The sequence below is a fragment of the Hypanus sabinus genome, unplaced genomic scaffold, assembly GCF_030144855.1.
Source record: "Hypanus sabinus isolate sHypSab1 unplaced genomic scaffold, sHypSab1.hap1 scaffold_387, whole genome shotgun sequence".
Lineage (NCBI taxonomy): Eukaryota > Metazoa > Chordata > Chondrichthyes > Myliobatiformes > Dasyatidae > Hypanus > Hypanus sabinus.
The window spans coordinates 115,413-131,070 of NW_026781277.1; the positions used below are offsets into that span (position 1 = coordinate 115,413).

The 15,658-nt window shown below is 46.6% G+C and overlaps 1 protein-coding gene across 1 annotated transcript in view; it reads right to left on the reverse strand.

The window, feature by feature from the left end:
* Positions 1-1,101: 1,101 nt before the first annotated feature.
* LOC132388722 (NACHT, LRR and PYD domains-containing protein 3-like) overlaps positions 1,102-15,658 on the reverse strand; it is a 44,661-nt gene continuing 30,104 nt past the window's right edge. Inside the window, exons 8-15 of the mRNA XM_059961110.1 lie at positions 13,181-14,918; positions 12,448-12,534; positions 7,956-8,126; positions 3,693-3,863; positions 3,367-3,537; positions 3,041-3,211; positions 2,574-2,741; positions 1,102-1,724 (exon numbers count right to left, since the gene is read on the reverse strand). Coding sequence (XP_059817093.1) covers positions 1,637-1,724; positions 2,574-2,741; positions 3,041-3,211; positions 3,367-3,537; positions 3,693-3,863; positions 7,956-8,126; positions 12,448-12,534; positions 13,181-14,918 — 2,765 coding nt within the window. The 3' untranslated portion in view covers positions 1,102-1,636. The remainder of the gene's footprint in view (positions 1,725-2,573; positions 2,742-3,040; positions 3,212-3,366; positions 3,538-3,692; positions 3,864-7,955; positions 8,127-12,447; positions 12,535-13,180; positions 14,919-15,658) is intronic.

A 15,658-nucleotide genomic window follows, 5' to 3' on the forward strand; every position in this document is an offset into this window, starting at 1 on the left:
CATCCTGGGCTACTTCTCGAACCCAGAAATCAATAGTGTTTATTAATCGGTAAGTTTCTAATATCCACCTGAACTTGGCTACCCGTTTATGCCCCCTCCCGCCCTCCATGCACCCTGTATCGCTCCCCGCCGTTCCACTACTTCTCTCCGTCGCTTTCACCATCATCTCGTGTGTGTGTGTGTGTGTGTGTGTGTGTGTGTGTGTGTGTGTGTGTGTGTGTGGACCTCGAGAGTGTGTGATGGGACAGTGTGGTGGGAGATTCACAAAGTGTCTGACCCCGGGAGTGTGTGATGGGACGATGTGGAGGGAGCTTCACTCTGTGTCTGACCGTGGTAGTGTGTGATGGGACGGTGTGGAGGGAGCTTCACTCTGTGTCTGACCCTGGTAGTGTGTGATGGGACGGTGCGGAAGGAGATTCACTCTGTGTCTGACCCCGGGAGTGTGTGATGGGACGATGTGGAGGGAGCTTCACTCTGTGTCTGACCCTGGTAGTGTGTGATGGGACGGTGCGGAGGGAGATTCACAACGTGTCTGACCCCGGGAGTGTGTGATGGGACGGTGCGGAGGGAGCTTCACTCTGTGTCTGACCCCGGGAGTGTGGGTCGGGACGGTGTGGAGGGAGCTTCACTCTGTGTCTGACCCTGGGAGTGTGTGATGGGACGGTGCAGAGGGAGCTGGGACATCAGTGGACGCAAGTCTGATACTATTGTCCATTATAACTGGTTGCAGGGGACAGGAGGAGGTCAGTTAGTTAGCCAGCCAGGAAGGGGGTTGGTTGGAGATGAGATCCTGGACACCCAGACTCTGGCAGTCCGACCTCCCTCAGCCTGGAGCTGAGACGCTACTGTGTCAGTGTGAGGAGCTCCTACCCACTGTTGCAGAGCACAGGGTGCGGGGTGGGGGGGGGGGGGGGGCAGCAGAAGCCTCAAATAAAACTCGAGTCCGGCACCAGGACAGGAAGTTACAGCGGTTTATTGATTTCTGTGACAAATGTAAATTAAACAATGTGTGAGCTGCTGACATGCGGGAATAAATAAGCTGCTCCTGACTCACTCACAGTCACACACAATTAACTGACCAGCAACAACGAGTGACAGTTTGAATAATCAGTCCGTTTCTCACTGTCACTCTGCATCGGGGAACCGATGATTATAAAATCACACTTCAGGACTGTGTCCGGGATCGCTGCAGATCCAGGGTCACTGCCGAGGGATTTGTCAATTTAACATCATTATATCGGCCAGGCTGCCGAATGCACCGTCCTCAGCAAAGGGGGCAAAAGGATTCTCTCCCGGGACCATCCCCCCCACCCCGGGACACCGGTGTCCCAGACTGAGCCCCGGTCCCCGGGTTCTTCCGTCTGTGTACTTTCCCGGGTATCACATGGGGGAGTCTCGAACCCACATATCCGGCAGAAGCTGTGCCACTGGATAACAGGTCGAAATACGTCATTACAGGAAGACAACTGGAGCCAGTCCCGTTGGGAATTAAACCTGGCGAACGGCAATTAAAGGTAAGGGCGGCAGTTAACGGGCGGGATGGAAGTTTAAGGGGAGGGAGGGAGTTAAAGGGGACGGTGGGGAATCGGCCAACATGTCCCATCCCTCGAGTGGGGATGTTCAAACATTCAGATATTCACACGGTCACTCTCAGTCCGGGTCTGACTCCCTGCAGAGATCTCAGTTCCTTCTTTCCGGTCTCACTGAACCGATTCCCGAACAGCCTGAAACAAATGAAAGAATAAAGATGAAATAAACAGATGACACAGCAGATAAATAAGAAACACAAAATGCTGGCAGAACTCAGCAGGACAGAGAGCATCTATGGGAGGAGGTAATAACAACGTTTTGGGCCGAAACCCTTAATCAGGAGTGAAGTAACATAGGATGGTCGAGGGGGGATTAGAAGTGGAGGGAAGGATAAAGTAGAGAGCTGAGAAGTGATAGGCTGGAATAATAAAATAATAGAAGCACGCTTCTTATTTTCAATATGTCCTGAGTAAGTTGACATAAAGGACTTCGACAGCCTCCTTCCTGCCGGCAGGAACATCCAATTCACTGACCTCTGTTGATATCCCTGCCCCCCAACCTTACCCGAATCCCTATCCATTATTTTAGTCTGGTTCTCTTTCTCCCTCTTTTTCCCCCTCACTATAATCATTCCCCCAGCCCTACCTTTCTTTCTCTTTTATTTACCATAATTCTCCACCTTCCCCCTAGCCCATTTCCCTCCAGCCTATCACTTCCCAGCTCTCTACTTTATCCCTCCCCCCACTTCTTTTCCCCCCTCGACCATCCCATGTTACTTCACTCCTGATGAAGAGTTTCGGCCCAAAACATCGTTATTACCTCCTCCCATAGATGCAGTCTGGCCTGCTGTGTTCTGCCAGCATTTTGTGTTTCTTATTTATTTTCAGCATCTGCAGATTCACTCGTGTTGCCTTAGATTACACAACAGTGTCAGTAACAGGGGACCGGGGTTAATTTTTCAACAACATTTCACAGACAAATCTCACCAGAAGACCCGCAGCCCCAGTTATTTTATCACAAAGAACAATAATACAAACACTCACTCGATCCACTCCAGACTTGACAGGGTCAGTATGAGGCGGTGGAGAGCGGGGACAGATCGGTCTGTGAGCGAGTTCCATCTCAGGCCCAGCTCTGTCAGTGATGGGTTGGTACTGAGAGCGGAGGCGAGTTCCTCAGCACCAGAATCTGTGAGACCGACATACCCGAGCCTGGAGATGAGAGAGAGTGAGGGTGAAGGACACAGAGAGACAGGAAACAGTACCAATCCCCAGTGTTTATCAGTAACACAATTACTGATCATATTAATGTTCAGTGTCAGACACCCAGTAACTGTAAACACAATCTCCCACAGTCTGGAGATGAGAGAGAGTGAGGGTGAAGGACACAGAGAGACAGGAGACGGTACAAATCCCCAGTGTTTATCAGTAACACAGTTACTGATCACATTAATGTTCAGTGTCAGACACCAGGTGACTGTAAACACAATCTCCCACAGTCTGGTACTTACCGCAGTTTCTGCATTTTACACTCCGGGTTCCTCAGAGCCGCAGACACCAGTTTCACTCCTGAATCTCCCAGTTTATTACCACCCAGGTACAGCTCCGTCAGTGATGGGTTTGTACTGAGAGCGGAGGCGAGATCCTCGGCACCAGAATCTGTGAGACCGACATCTTTCAGCCTGGAGATGAGAGAGAGTGACAATGAAGGACACAGAGAGACAGGAGATGGTACAAATTCCCAGTGTTTATCAGTAAAACAATTCCCAATCACATTAATGTTCAGTGTCAGACACCGAGTGACTGTAAACACAATCTCCCATGGTCTAGTACTTACCGCAGTTTCTGTATTTTACACACCGGGTTCCTCAGAGCCGCAGACACCAGTTGCACTCCTGAATCTCCCAGTTCATTACCACTCAGGTTCAGCTCCGTCAGTGATGGGTTTGTACTGAGAGCAGAGGCGAGATCCCCAGCACCAGAACCTGTGAGACCAATACGGTACAGCCTGGAGATGAGAGAGAGTGAGGGTGAAGGACACAGAGAGACAGGAGATGGTACAAATCCCCAGTGTATATCATTAACACAACTACTGATCACATTAATGTTCAGTGTCTGACACCCAGTGACTCTAAACACAATCTCCAACAGTCTGGTACTTACTCCAGTTTCTGTATTTTACACTCTGGGTTCCTCAGAGCTGCAGACACCAGTTTCACTCCTGAATCTCCCAGTTTATTATCACTCAGGTCCAGCTCCATCAGTGAAGGGTTTGTACTGAGAGCGGAGACGAGATCCTCTGCACCAGAATCTGTCAGACCGACATTCCCGAGCCTGGAGATGAGAGAGAGTGAGGGTGAAAACACGGAGACAAGAGACGGTACAAATCCCCAGTGTTTATCAGTATCAAAATTACTTATTTTGTTTTTGTCAGCACAACTATGCAAGTTGGCCAGTGAGAACAGTGAGAAAAGTTTAAAAGGAAGACAGATTTACAGAGCGAGCGTCAGAGGAGCGGGAGACAGAGTAGGAAGGCTTTGACTCAACGGAGCTTCGGCGATAAAGGGTCGAGGCGAGGTAGGTTATCTGTTTACAATACAGACAGAGAGTATGTGTGTGAGGCTGGTTTTCTGTGCTCGGTGTCAGATGTGGGAGATCCTGGAGACTCCCAGCCTCCTGGACGGCAACATCTGCACCCGGTGTGTCGAGCTGCAGCTCCTTAGGGACGGAGTTAGGGAACTGGAGATGCAGCTCGATGACCTTCGTCTGGTCAGGGAGAGCGAGGAGATGATAGCGAGGAGTTACAGGCAGGTGGTCGCACCAGGATCACGGGAGACTGAAGAAGTGGGTCACAGTCAGGAGAGGGAAGGGCAAGGAGCAGGAACTAGAGAATAATCCAGTGGCTGTCCCCCTTGACAGTAGGTACTCCTGTTCGGGTACTACTAGGGCGTGTAGCCTACGGGAGATTGTGGAGAGCAACAATGTCCATGCCTGTGGCAAAGATTCCGGCCCTGTGGTTCACAAGGGTGGGGAAAGGAAGAGGAAGGTTGTACTGATAGGGGACTCTATAGTTAGGGGGTCGAACAGGCAATTCTTTGGACGTAGGAAAGAAACTCGGATGGTAGTTTGCCTCTAAGGTGCCAGGGTTCAGGATGTTTCTGATCACGCCCACGATAGCCTGCAGTGGGATGGAGAACAGCCAGAGGTCATGGTACATATTGGTATGAATGACATAGCCAGGAAAAGGGAAGAGGTCCTGAAAACAGACGACAGGGAGTCAGGATAGAAGTTGAGAAGCAGGACTTCAATGGCAGTAATCTCGGGATTACTGCCTGTTCCACGAGACTGTGAGCATAGGAAAAGAGTGAGGTGGAGGATAAATGCGAGGATGAGGTATTGGACCGGAGGTAGGGATTCAGATATCTGGATCAGTGGGACCTCTTCTGGGGCAGGTGTGACCTGTCCAAAACATGGGTTGCACTGGAATCCGAAGGGGACCAATATCCTGGCGGGAAGGTTTGCAAAGGCTACTGGGGATAGTTTAAACTAGAATTGCTTGGGTGGGGTGGGACCGAACTGAAGTGATGAAGGAAATAGAGGTTGACTCAGAAATAGAGGAAGTTAGGAGACAGTGCAAGAGTGAGGATAGGCAGGTGATAGAAAAGGGATGCACTTAGTCCAATGGCTTGAGATGTGTCTATTTTAATGCAAGGAGTATGATGAATAAAGCGGATGAGCTTGGAGCGTGGATCAGCTCTTGGAGCTATGATGTGGTGCCCATTACAGAGACTTGGATGGTGCAGGGGCCGGAGTGGCTACTTCAAGTGTCGGGTTTTAGATGTTTTAGAAATGATAGGAAGGGAGGCAAAAGATGTGGGTGCGTGGCACTCTTGATCAGAGATAGTGACATGGCTGCAGAGAAGGAGGAAGTCTTATAGAGTCTCTGTGGGTGGAAGTTAGAAACAGGAAGCGGTCAATAACCCTACTGGGAGTTTTTATAGACCACCCAATAGTAAATGGGACATAGAGGAGCAGATAAAGAGACAAATTCTGGAAAGAAGTTACAATAACAGGGTTGTTGAGGTGGGAGATTCTAATTTCCCAAATATTAATTGGTATCTCCCTAGAGTGAGGGGTTTAGATGGGGTTGAATTTGTTAGGTGTGTTCAGGAATGTTTCTTGACACAATATGTAGAGAAGCATACAAGAACAGAGGCTGTACTTGATTTGGTATTGGGAAATGAACCTGGTCCTGTGTCGGATCTCACAGTGGGAGAGCATTTTGGGATAGTGATCACAATTCTATTTCATTTACCGTAGCTTTGGAGAGGAATCGGAACAGAAAAGTTAGGGAAGTTTAAATTGGAGTAGGAGGATCTAAGAGGATCTATGAGGCTATCAGGAACTTGGAAGCATAAATCTGGAGATATGAATCTGGAAGTTAATAAGTCTAGCAGGAAGGGGCTTAAATGAAATTAGGAGAGCGAGAATGTGCCACGAGAAGGCCTTGCCAGACAGGATTAAGGAAAACCCCAAGGTATTCTACAAGTATGTTATGAGCATGAGGATATTATGCAAGAGAATAGGACCAATCAAGTGTGACAATGGAAAAATGTGTATGGAACTTTCGGAAGTAGCGGATGTATTTAATGAATCATCTGCTTCAGTATTCATGACGGAAAAGGATTTTGCCGATTGTAGGGATGACTTGCTGCGGACTGAAATGCTTGAGCATGTAGGTATTAAGAAAGGGGATGTGCAGGATCGTTTCGAAAACATCAAGTTGGATACGTCACCAGGACATGATGGGATGTACCCCGGGCTACTGTGTGAAGCAAGGGGGGACATTACTGAGCCTCTGGGAATGATGATTGCATCATCAATGAGGATGAGAGAGGTTGCGGAGGATTGGAGGGTTGCGGATGTTGTTCCCTTATTCAAGAAAGGGAGTAGAGTTAGCCCAGGAAATTATAGACCAGTGAGTCTTACTTCAGTAGGTAATAAGTTGATAGAGGAGTTCCTGAGAGGTAGGATTTAAGAACATTTGGAGAAGCAAAATATGATTAGGAATAGTCAGCATGGCTGTGCCAAAGGAAGGTCGTGTCTTACGAGCCTGATTGAATTTTTTGAGGGTGTGACTAAACACATTGATGAAGGTAGAGCCGTAGAAGTAGTGTGTATGTATTTCAGCAAGGAATTTCATAGGGTACCCCATGCAAGGATTATTGAGAAAGTGAGGAGTCATGGGATCCAAGGGGAGATTGTTTTGTGGATCGAGAACTGGCTTGCCCACAAAGGACAAAAGAGTGTTAGTAAACGGGTCATATTTTGTATGGAGGCCGTTAAGCAGTGGTGTACCTCGGGGATCTGCTCTGAGACCCCAACTCTTTGTGATTTTTATAAATAACATGGACTAGGAAGTGGAGAGATAGGTTAGTAATTTTGCTGATGACATAAAGGCTGGGGGTGTTGTGGATAGTGTGGAGGGCCATCAGAGGTTACAGCAGGACGTTGATCGGATGCAAAACTGGGCTGAGAAGTGGCAGATGGAGTCCAACCCAGATAAGTGTGAGGTGGTTCACTTTGGTAGGTCAAAAATGATGGCAGAATATAGTATTAATGGTAAGACTCTTGTCAGTGGATGATCAGAGGGGTCTTGGGGTCCGAGTCCATAGGACACCCAAAGCTGCTACGCAGGTTGACTCTGTGATTAAGAATGCATACTGTGCACTGACCTTCATCAATCATGGGATTGAGTTCAGGAGCCAAGAGATAATGAGGTAAAAATGTTGCAGCTATATAGCACCCTGGTCGGACCGCACTTGAAGTATTGTGTTCAGTTCTGGTCACTTCACTGAAGGAATGATGTGCACACAATAGAAAGGGTGCAGAGGAGATTTACAAGGATGTTGCCTGGATTGGGGAGCATGCCTTACGAGAATAGGTTGAGTGAACTCGGCCTGTTCTCTTGGTGTGATGGAGGATGAGAGGTGGCCTGATAGAGGTGTACAAAATAATGAGAGGTATTTATCATGTGGTTAGTCAGAGGCTTTTTCCCAGGGTTGAAATGGCTAGCACAGTTTTAAGCAAGTAGGTACAGTTGAGATATCAGGGGTAAGGTGTTTTTTTTTTTTTTACACAGATTGTATTGAGTGCATGGAATGGGCAGCCGGCGGTGGTGGAGGCAGAAATAATAGGGTCTTTAAGAAACTGCTGGATGGCTACATGGAGCTTAGAAAAATATGGGTATATGGGTAAAGCCTAGGTAGTTCTAAGGTAGGAACATGTTCGGCACAGTTTTGTGGGCCGAAGGGCCTATATTGTGCTGTATGTTTTCTATGTTTCTTTGTGTCTACTGATCACATTAATATTCAGTGTCAGACACCCAGTGACTGAAAACACGATCTCCCACAGTCTGGTACTTACCGCAGTTTCTGTATTTTACACTCCGGGTTCCTCAGAGCCGCAGACACCTGTTTCACTCCTGAATCTTCCAGTTCATTACCACTCAGGTTCAGCTCCGTCAGTGATGGGTTTGTACTGAGAGCGGAGACGAGATCCTCGGCACCAGAATCTGTGAGACCGACACGGTACAGCCTGGAAATGAAAGAGAGTGAGGGTGAAGGACACAGAGAGACAGGAGACGGTACAAATCCCCAGTGTTTATCAGTAACACAATTACTGATCACATTAATGTTCAGTGTCAGACACCCAGTGACTGTAAACACAATCTCCCACAGTCTGGAGATGAGAGAGAGTGAGGGTGAAGGACACAGAGAGACAGGAAAGGGTACAGATCCCCAGTGTTTAACAGTATTATAATTACTGATAACATTAATGTTTAGTGTCAGACACCCAGTGACTCTAAACAGAATCTCCCACAGTCTGGTACTTATTCCAGTTTCTGTATTTTACACTCTGGGTTCCTCAGAGCCGCAGACACCAGTTTCACTCCTGAATCCCCCAGTTCATTACCAGTCAGGACCAGCTCCGTCAGTGATGGGTTTGTACTGAGAGCGGAGGCGAGGTCCTTGGCACCAGAATCTGTGAGACCGACCTTCATCAGCCTGGAGATGAGAGAAAGTGAGGGTGAAGGACACAGAGAGACAGGAGACGGTACAAATCCCCAGTGTTTATCAGAAACACAATTACTGATTTTTTTTTTCTTCAGCACGACTGCGCAAGTCGGCCAGTGAGAACAGCGAGAAGAGTTTAAAAGGAACACAGATTTACAGAGCAAGCGTCAGAGGAGCGGGAGACAGAGTAGGAAGGCTTTGGCTCAACGGGGCTTCGGTGATAAAGGGTCGAGGCGAGGTAGGTTATCTGTTTACAATACAGACAGATGGCAGATGGTCACGCAGGAACATGGAAGACTGAAGAAGTGGGTCACCGCCAGGAGAGGGAAGGGAAAGAATCAGGTACTAGAGAGAACACCAGTGGCTGTCCTCCTTGACAACAAGTACTCCTGTTCGGGTACTGCTGGGGGGGGGGGGGGCGGCCTCTGGGGAGCGGGATGTGCGAGGTAACAGTGTCTGTGCCTCTGGCACAGAGTCTGGCCCTGTGGCTCAGAAGGGTAGGGAAAGGAAGAGGAAGGCAGTAGGGATTCTATAGTTAGGGGGTCAGACGGGCGATTCTTTAGACGTAGGAAAGAAACTTGGATGGTAGTTTACATCCCAGGTGCCAAGGTTCAGGATGTTTCTGATCACGCCCACGAGAGCCTGCAGTGGGATGGAGAACAGCCAGAGGTCATGGTAAATATTGGTACCAATGACATAGCTAGAAAAATGAAAGATGTTCTGAAAAAAGACTACAGGGAGTCAGAAAAGAAGTTGAGAAGCAGGACTTCAATGGTAGTAATCTCAGGATTACTGCCTGTTCCACGAGACTGTGAGTATAGGAAACGAGTGAGGATAAATGTGTGGATGAGGGATTGAAGCAGGAGGCAGGTGTTCAGATTTCTGGATCAATGGGACCTCCTTTGCAGCAGGTGTGACCTGAACAAAAAAAAAAAAAGTTTTGCACTGGAATCCGAGCGGGACCAACGTCCTGGCGGGAAGGTTTGCAAAAGCTACGAGGGAGAGTTTAAACTAGAATTGCTGGGAGGTGGGAACGGAACTGAAGTGATGGAGGAAAGAGAGGTTGGCTCAGAAATAGAGCAAGTTTGGAGACAGTGCAAGAGGGAGGATAGGCAGGTTGTAGACAAGGGACGCACTCCGTCTGATGGTTTGAGATAGCCATATAACCATATAAGAATTGCAGCACGGAAACAGGCCATCTCGGCCCTTCTGGTCCGTGCCGAACGCTTACTCTCAACTAGTCCCACCGACCCGCACTCAGCCCATAACCCTCCATTCCTTTCCTGTCCATATACCTATCCAATTTTGCATTAAATGACAATACCGAACCTGCCTCTACCACTTCTACTGGAAGCTCGTTCCACACAGCTACCACTCTCTGAGTAAAGAAATTCCCCCTCATGTTACCCTTAAACTTCTGCCCACTAAGTCTCAACTCAAGTCATCTCAACTCATGTCCTCTTGTTTGAATCTCCCAATGGAAAAAGCCTATCCGTGTCAAATCTATGTTACCCCCTCATAATTTTAAATACCTCTATCAAGTCCCCCCCTCAACCTTCTACACTCCAAAAAATAAAGACATAACTTGCTCATCTTTCCCTGTAACTTAGGTGCTGAAACCCAGGTAACATTCTAGTAAATCTTCTCTGTACTCTCCCTATTTTGTTGATATCTTTCCTATAATTCGGTGACCATAACTGTACTCAATACTTCAAATTTGGCCTTAACAATGCCTTGTAGAATTTTAACATTACATCCCAAATCCTATACTCAATGCTCTGAGTTATAAAGGCCAACATACCAAAAGCTTTCTTCACCACCCTATCCACATGAGATTCCACCTTCAGGGAACTATGCACCATTATTCGTAGATCACTCTGTTCTCCTGCTTTCTTCAATGCCCTACCATTTACCATGTATGTCGTATTTGGATTTTTCCTACCAAAATGTAGTACCTCACACTTAGCAGCATTAAACTCCATCTGCCATCGCTCAGCCCATTCTAACTGGCCTAAATCCCTCGACTTCATTATCCACAATGCCACCTACCTTAGTATCATCCACATACTTACTAATCCAATTTACCACCCCATCATCCTGAACATTAATGTATATGACAAGCAATATTGGACCCAGTACAGATCCCTGAGCCACACCATTAGTCACCGGCCTCCAACCTGACAGACAGTTCTCCACCACTATTCTCTGGCATCTCCCATCCAGCCACTGTTGAATCCATTTTACTACTTCAATATTAACACCTAAAGATTGAACCTTCCTAGCTAACCTTCCGTGCGGAACCTTGTTAAAGGCCTTACTGAAGCCTGTATAGACATCATCCACTGCTCTACCTTCATCAACTTTGTCAACTTTCCTCGTAATCTCTTCAAAACATTTAACAAGATTTGTGAAACATGATGTTCCACGCTCAAATCCATGTTGACTGTTCCTAATCAGACCCTGTCTGTCCAGATAATTATATATACCATCTCTAAGAATACTTTCCATTAATTTACCCACCACTGACGTCAAACTGACAGGCCTATAATTGCTATGTTAATGCTTATAACCCTTTTTAAACAATGGAACCACATGAGTAATATGCCTATCCTCCGGCACCATCACCATTTCTAATGACATTTGAAATATTTCTGTCAGAGCCCCTGCTATTTCTGCACTAACCTCCCTCAAGGTCCTAGGGAATATCCTGTCAGGACCCAGAGAATTATCCACTTTTTAATTCCTTAAAAGTGCCAGTACTTCCTCTACTTTAATCGTCATTGTGTTCATAACTACCCTACTTGTTCCCCTTACCTTACACAATCCAATATCCTTCTCCTTAGTGAATATCGAAGAAAAGAAATTGTTCAAAATCTCCCCCATCTCTTTCGGCTCCACACATAACTGTCCACTCTGATTCTCTACGGGACCAATTTTATCCTTCACTATCCTTTTGCTATTAATATAACTATAGAAACCCTTTGTATTTATTTTCACCTTACTTTCCAAAGCAACCTCGTATCTTGTTTTAGCTTTTCTAATTTCTTTCTTATGATTCTTCTTACGATCTTTATATTCCTCGAGCACCTCATATACTGCATGCTGCCTATACTTATTGTAGATATCTCTCTTTTTCCTAACCAAGTTTCCAATATCCCTAGAAAACTATGGTCCTCTCAAACTTTTAACCTTTCCTTTCAACCTAACAGGAACATAAAGATTCTGTACCCTCAAAATTTCAACTTTAAATGACCACCATTTCTCTATTACATCCTACCCATAAAACAAAATGTCCCAAACCAATCCTTCTAAATCCTTTTGCGTCGCCTCAAAGTTAGCCTATCTCCAATCAAAAATCTCAACCCTGGGTCCAGTCCTATCCTTCTCCATAATTATATTGAAACTAATGGCATTATGATCACTTGACCTGAAGTGCTTCCCAACACATACCTCTGTCACCTGACCTATCTCATTCCCTAACAGAAGTTCCAACACTGTCCCTTCTCTAGTTGGTCCCTCTATGTATTGCTGCAAAAAAACTACCCTGCACACATTCTACAAACTCCAAACCTTCCATCCCTTTCACAGTATGGGATGTGTCTATTTTAATGATAGGGTCTTGAAGAAACTCCTGGATAGCTACAAGGAGCTTAGGAAAATTGAGGGCTATGGGTAAGCCTAGGTAGTTCTAAGATAGGGACATGATCGGCACAGCTTTGTGGTTTGAAGGGTGTGTAATATACTGTATGTTTCTATATTTCTGTGTTTCTTCTGATCATCTTAATGTTCCGTGTCAGGCACCCAGTGACGGTAAACACAATATCCCACAGTCTGGTACTTACCCCAGTTTCTGTATTTTACACTTCGGGTTCCTCAGAGCCGCAGACACCAGTTTCACTCCTGAATCTCCTATTTTATTCTCCCCAAGGCTAAACACAAATAGACAAATTGATGAACAAAATGATTGAAATCGTCGGCCAGAGGGAATTTCTGTCTCACGGATGTTTCAGGAAAACCCTTCAGGAAACCACTGATCAGAGTTCCCATCACTGTCAATGTCCCTCAATGACCAGCTCCAGGGTACTCACCAATTGTCAGTAATTTAGTCTGTCAGTGTGACCCTGTAATCTCCACATGTTCTGTCTCATTCCCCGATGGTTAGAAACGATTTCCTGATGTGAGCGGGTCGGGGGGGGGGAGGGGCATGGTTGAAGAGGAGAACGTCCCACAGTGAGGAAGATTTGTGAATGGGGAAGTGTTGATGAGAAGTGACACCACCTGAGGAAAAAGATGGAAAGACAGAACCTGAAGATGGAAGGAGGATGGTGAAGAGAGATCCCACAGGAGGAAGGAGGATGGTGAAGAGAGATTCCACAGGAGGAAGGAGGATGGGAGAAGTGAAATCCTACAGGGAGAAGGGGGGTGGGGAAGAGAGATCCCACAGGAGGAAGGGGGATGGCATTTGTCACAGATCTTTACAATCTGATTTACCACAGTTTTGCCCAAATTCCTTTTGCATCGAAACAACACAATAGAACGGATTCACATTTCGGAATGAGAGGAAAATCAAGTTACCTCAACTCCTGGCACTTGTGCAGCCCGGGCCCCAGCCGCTGTATTCCCTCACACTGAATGTGGCATTTCTCCAGGTCGAGCTGTTTTATTGTATCACAGAGTCCGATGACATGAGACAGGACCGTGCAGTCAATCGGGGTCAATGTCATTCCACTGAATGAAAGTGTTTCCACAGATCCCAGAGCAGCCTGAGCCAGTCCACGATTCTGAGACTCAAACAGGTAGTGCAATGTTTTCAGGAGGCTCCTTTTACCAGCTTCACTCCTCGTGTTTCTACTCTGGCGTTTAACCTCCTCCTTCACCCAGTCAATCACCCGGCAGGTTGTTTCATGAGGAAATGGACCCAGAAACTCCTCCAGACCCCGAGCTGTCATTGGGTTGGAAAGACCAGCAACAAAACGGAGAAGTACATCAAATCGCCCATCTTTTGTGTTGTGGGCTTCAGTGAGGAATATCAGAATATCCCCAAGATGGGGATTCAGGAATTGTGCGACAGCAGCTACAAACTCTTGGATGGTGAGGTGTGGGAATGTGTACACCACACAGTGGGCAGAATCCTCTCTCTCCAAAAGCTCCATCAGGAACCCGGACAGGAACTGGGAAGGCTGCAGATTGTACTTGATCAAATCTCCATCTGTAAACACAATCTTCTTCTCGGACACTCCTCTGAAGGCCATCTGACCAACCCTGAGTAACACTTCACGGGGGTTCTCAATCTCACGGCCGTGGTTTTTCAGGATGTTGTAAATATAGTAGGAGTACAGTTGGGTGATGGTCTTGGGAACTCGCTGCCGGTCCCTGACTCTTTGTGTGAAGAAAGGGCCCAGTGTCAGAGCGAGGATCCAGCAGTAGGAGGGGTTGTAGCTCATGGTGTACAGTATCTCGTTCTCCTTCACGTGTTTGAAAACAGCTTCCGCCACTGTCTGATCTTCAAAATGCCTGATGAAATATTCCTTCCGTTCCTCACTAACAAATCCGAGGATTTCAGCCCAGATCCCAATCTTTGCCTTTTCCAATAAATGTAATGCAGTGGGGCGAGTGGTCACCAGCACTGAACACCCTTCGAGCAGCTTGCCCTGGATTAAACTGTACACAATGTCAGACACTTCACACCACGACTCGGGATCTGGGCACTGGTGCATGGGTTCTGTGTCTCTCCGACTGTCAGCAAAATCGATGTTGTGTTTGAATTCATCCAAACCGTCGAATATAAACAGCAATCCCTCTGGGTTCTTCCAGATCTCTCTCAGTAAATTCCCAAAGTAAGGATATTGATCCAGAATCAGTTCGCTCAGGTTAATTCTGCAATTAATAGAGTTTAAATCTCGAAACTTGAAACTGAAGACAAACTGGAATTGTTGGTATATTTTCCCCGTGGCCCAGTCATAAACAATCCTTTGTACCATTGTTGTTTTCCCGATCCCCGGGACACCGGCTACTCCTGCCGATCTACCTGATTTGGATTTACTCCGGGAGAAACTTCTCTGGAATAACTGATCAGTCTGGATTTTTTCCAGTTCTCCACGGAGATGTTTCTCTCTCCACTCCTCGTGGTCTCTGCCTCTTGCCAGCAGCTCATGTTCCACCAGTCTCCAATCTCGAACAGTAGAAATGACCGTGAGCTCAGCGTATCGATCAACCAGCTGGAAAACCTTCACCTTCTCCGTCATCAGGATCGTGTTCACTCTCAGTGTTTCAGTTTGTGCCCGCAGAGTCTCCTTGTGTTTCTGTTGAACATCTTCCATGGGAACAGAAATTGTAGTCAAAATGTTAAATAGCTCAACTGACAAAGAACTTTATCACTGTATTTCAACATTGTGTTTGAGATTACATGAATTAATTTCATACTTCCATGGATATTAGATCATAAAGTAAAATGCAGTTCACAGACATTGGAATTGACAGCGATGAAAGTCCCAGAAAATGTCCAATCCTCATATTCTGACACTAATTAATTATGAAGGTAAACATTCCCCTGATATCCTATTCCAATCCCGACTGCACTCCCGTTACAACACCATTTCACTATAGTTAAAGGATTGTTTGCATCATTAACAGACGATGTTAATGTTGATCTGCTTTGGAAATAGGACACTGTGCATTTTGGCAAAGCTGCACACTGGGGAGTCAAAGGTGTCCACTGTTCTTGCATCAAAACAGGAGCAGAATATACAGGAAATACTCAAGTCGGCCAGCATTTGGGGGAGAATCACAGTGAAGTTGCGGATCGATAAACCATCGGAGTTACAAGAAAGAAAATGGGTAGTTTTCAGTCGCAGTGATGGAGGATTGGTGGAAAGATGAAATCTCTGTCAATGGAAGGAACCACAAGTGTCTGCCTCAGTGATGAACATCGTGTTTGTGGGAGAGGGTGGTGAAGTCTTGGCAAACGCTACTCATCAGTCTTGCTGTGGGGGTGTGGGGCGCTGTCTCATGAGGACTCCGTCTGTCAGAGTCAATCATGGATGTCCTGCCCCT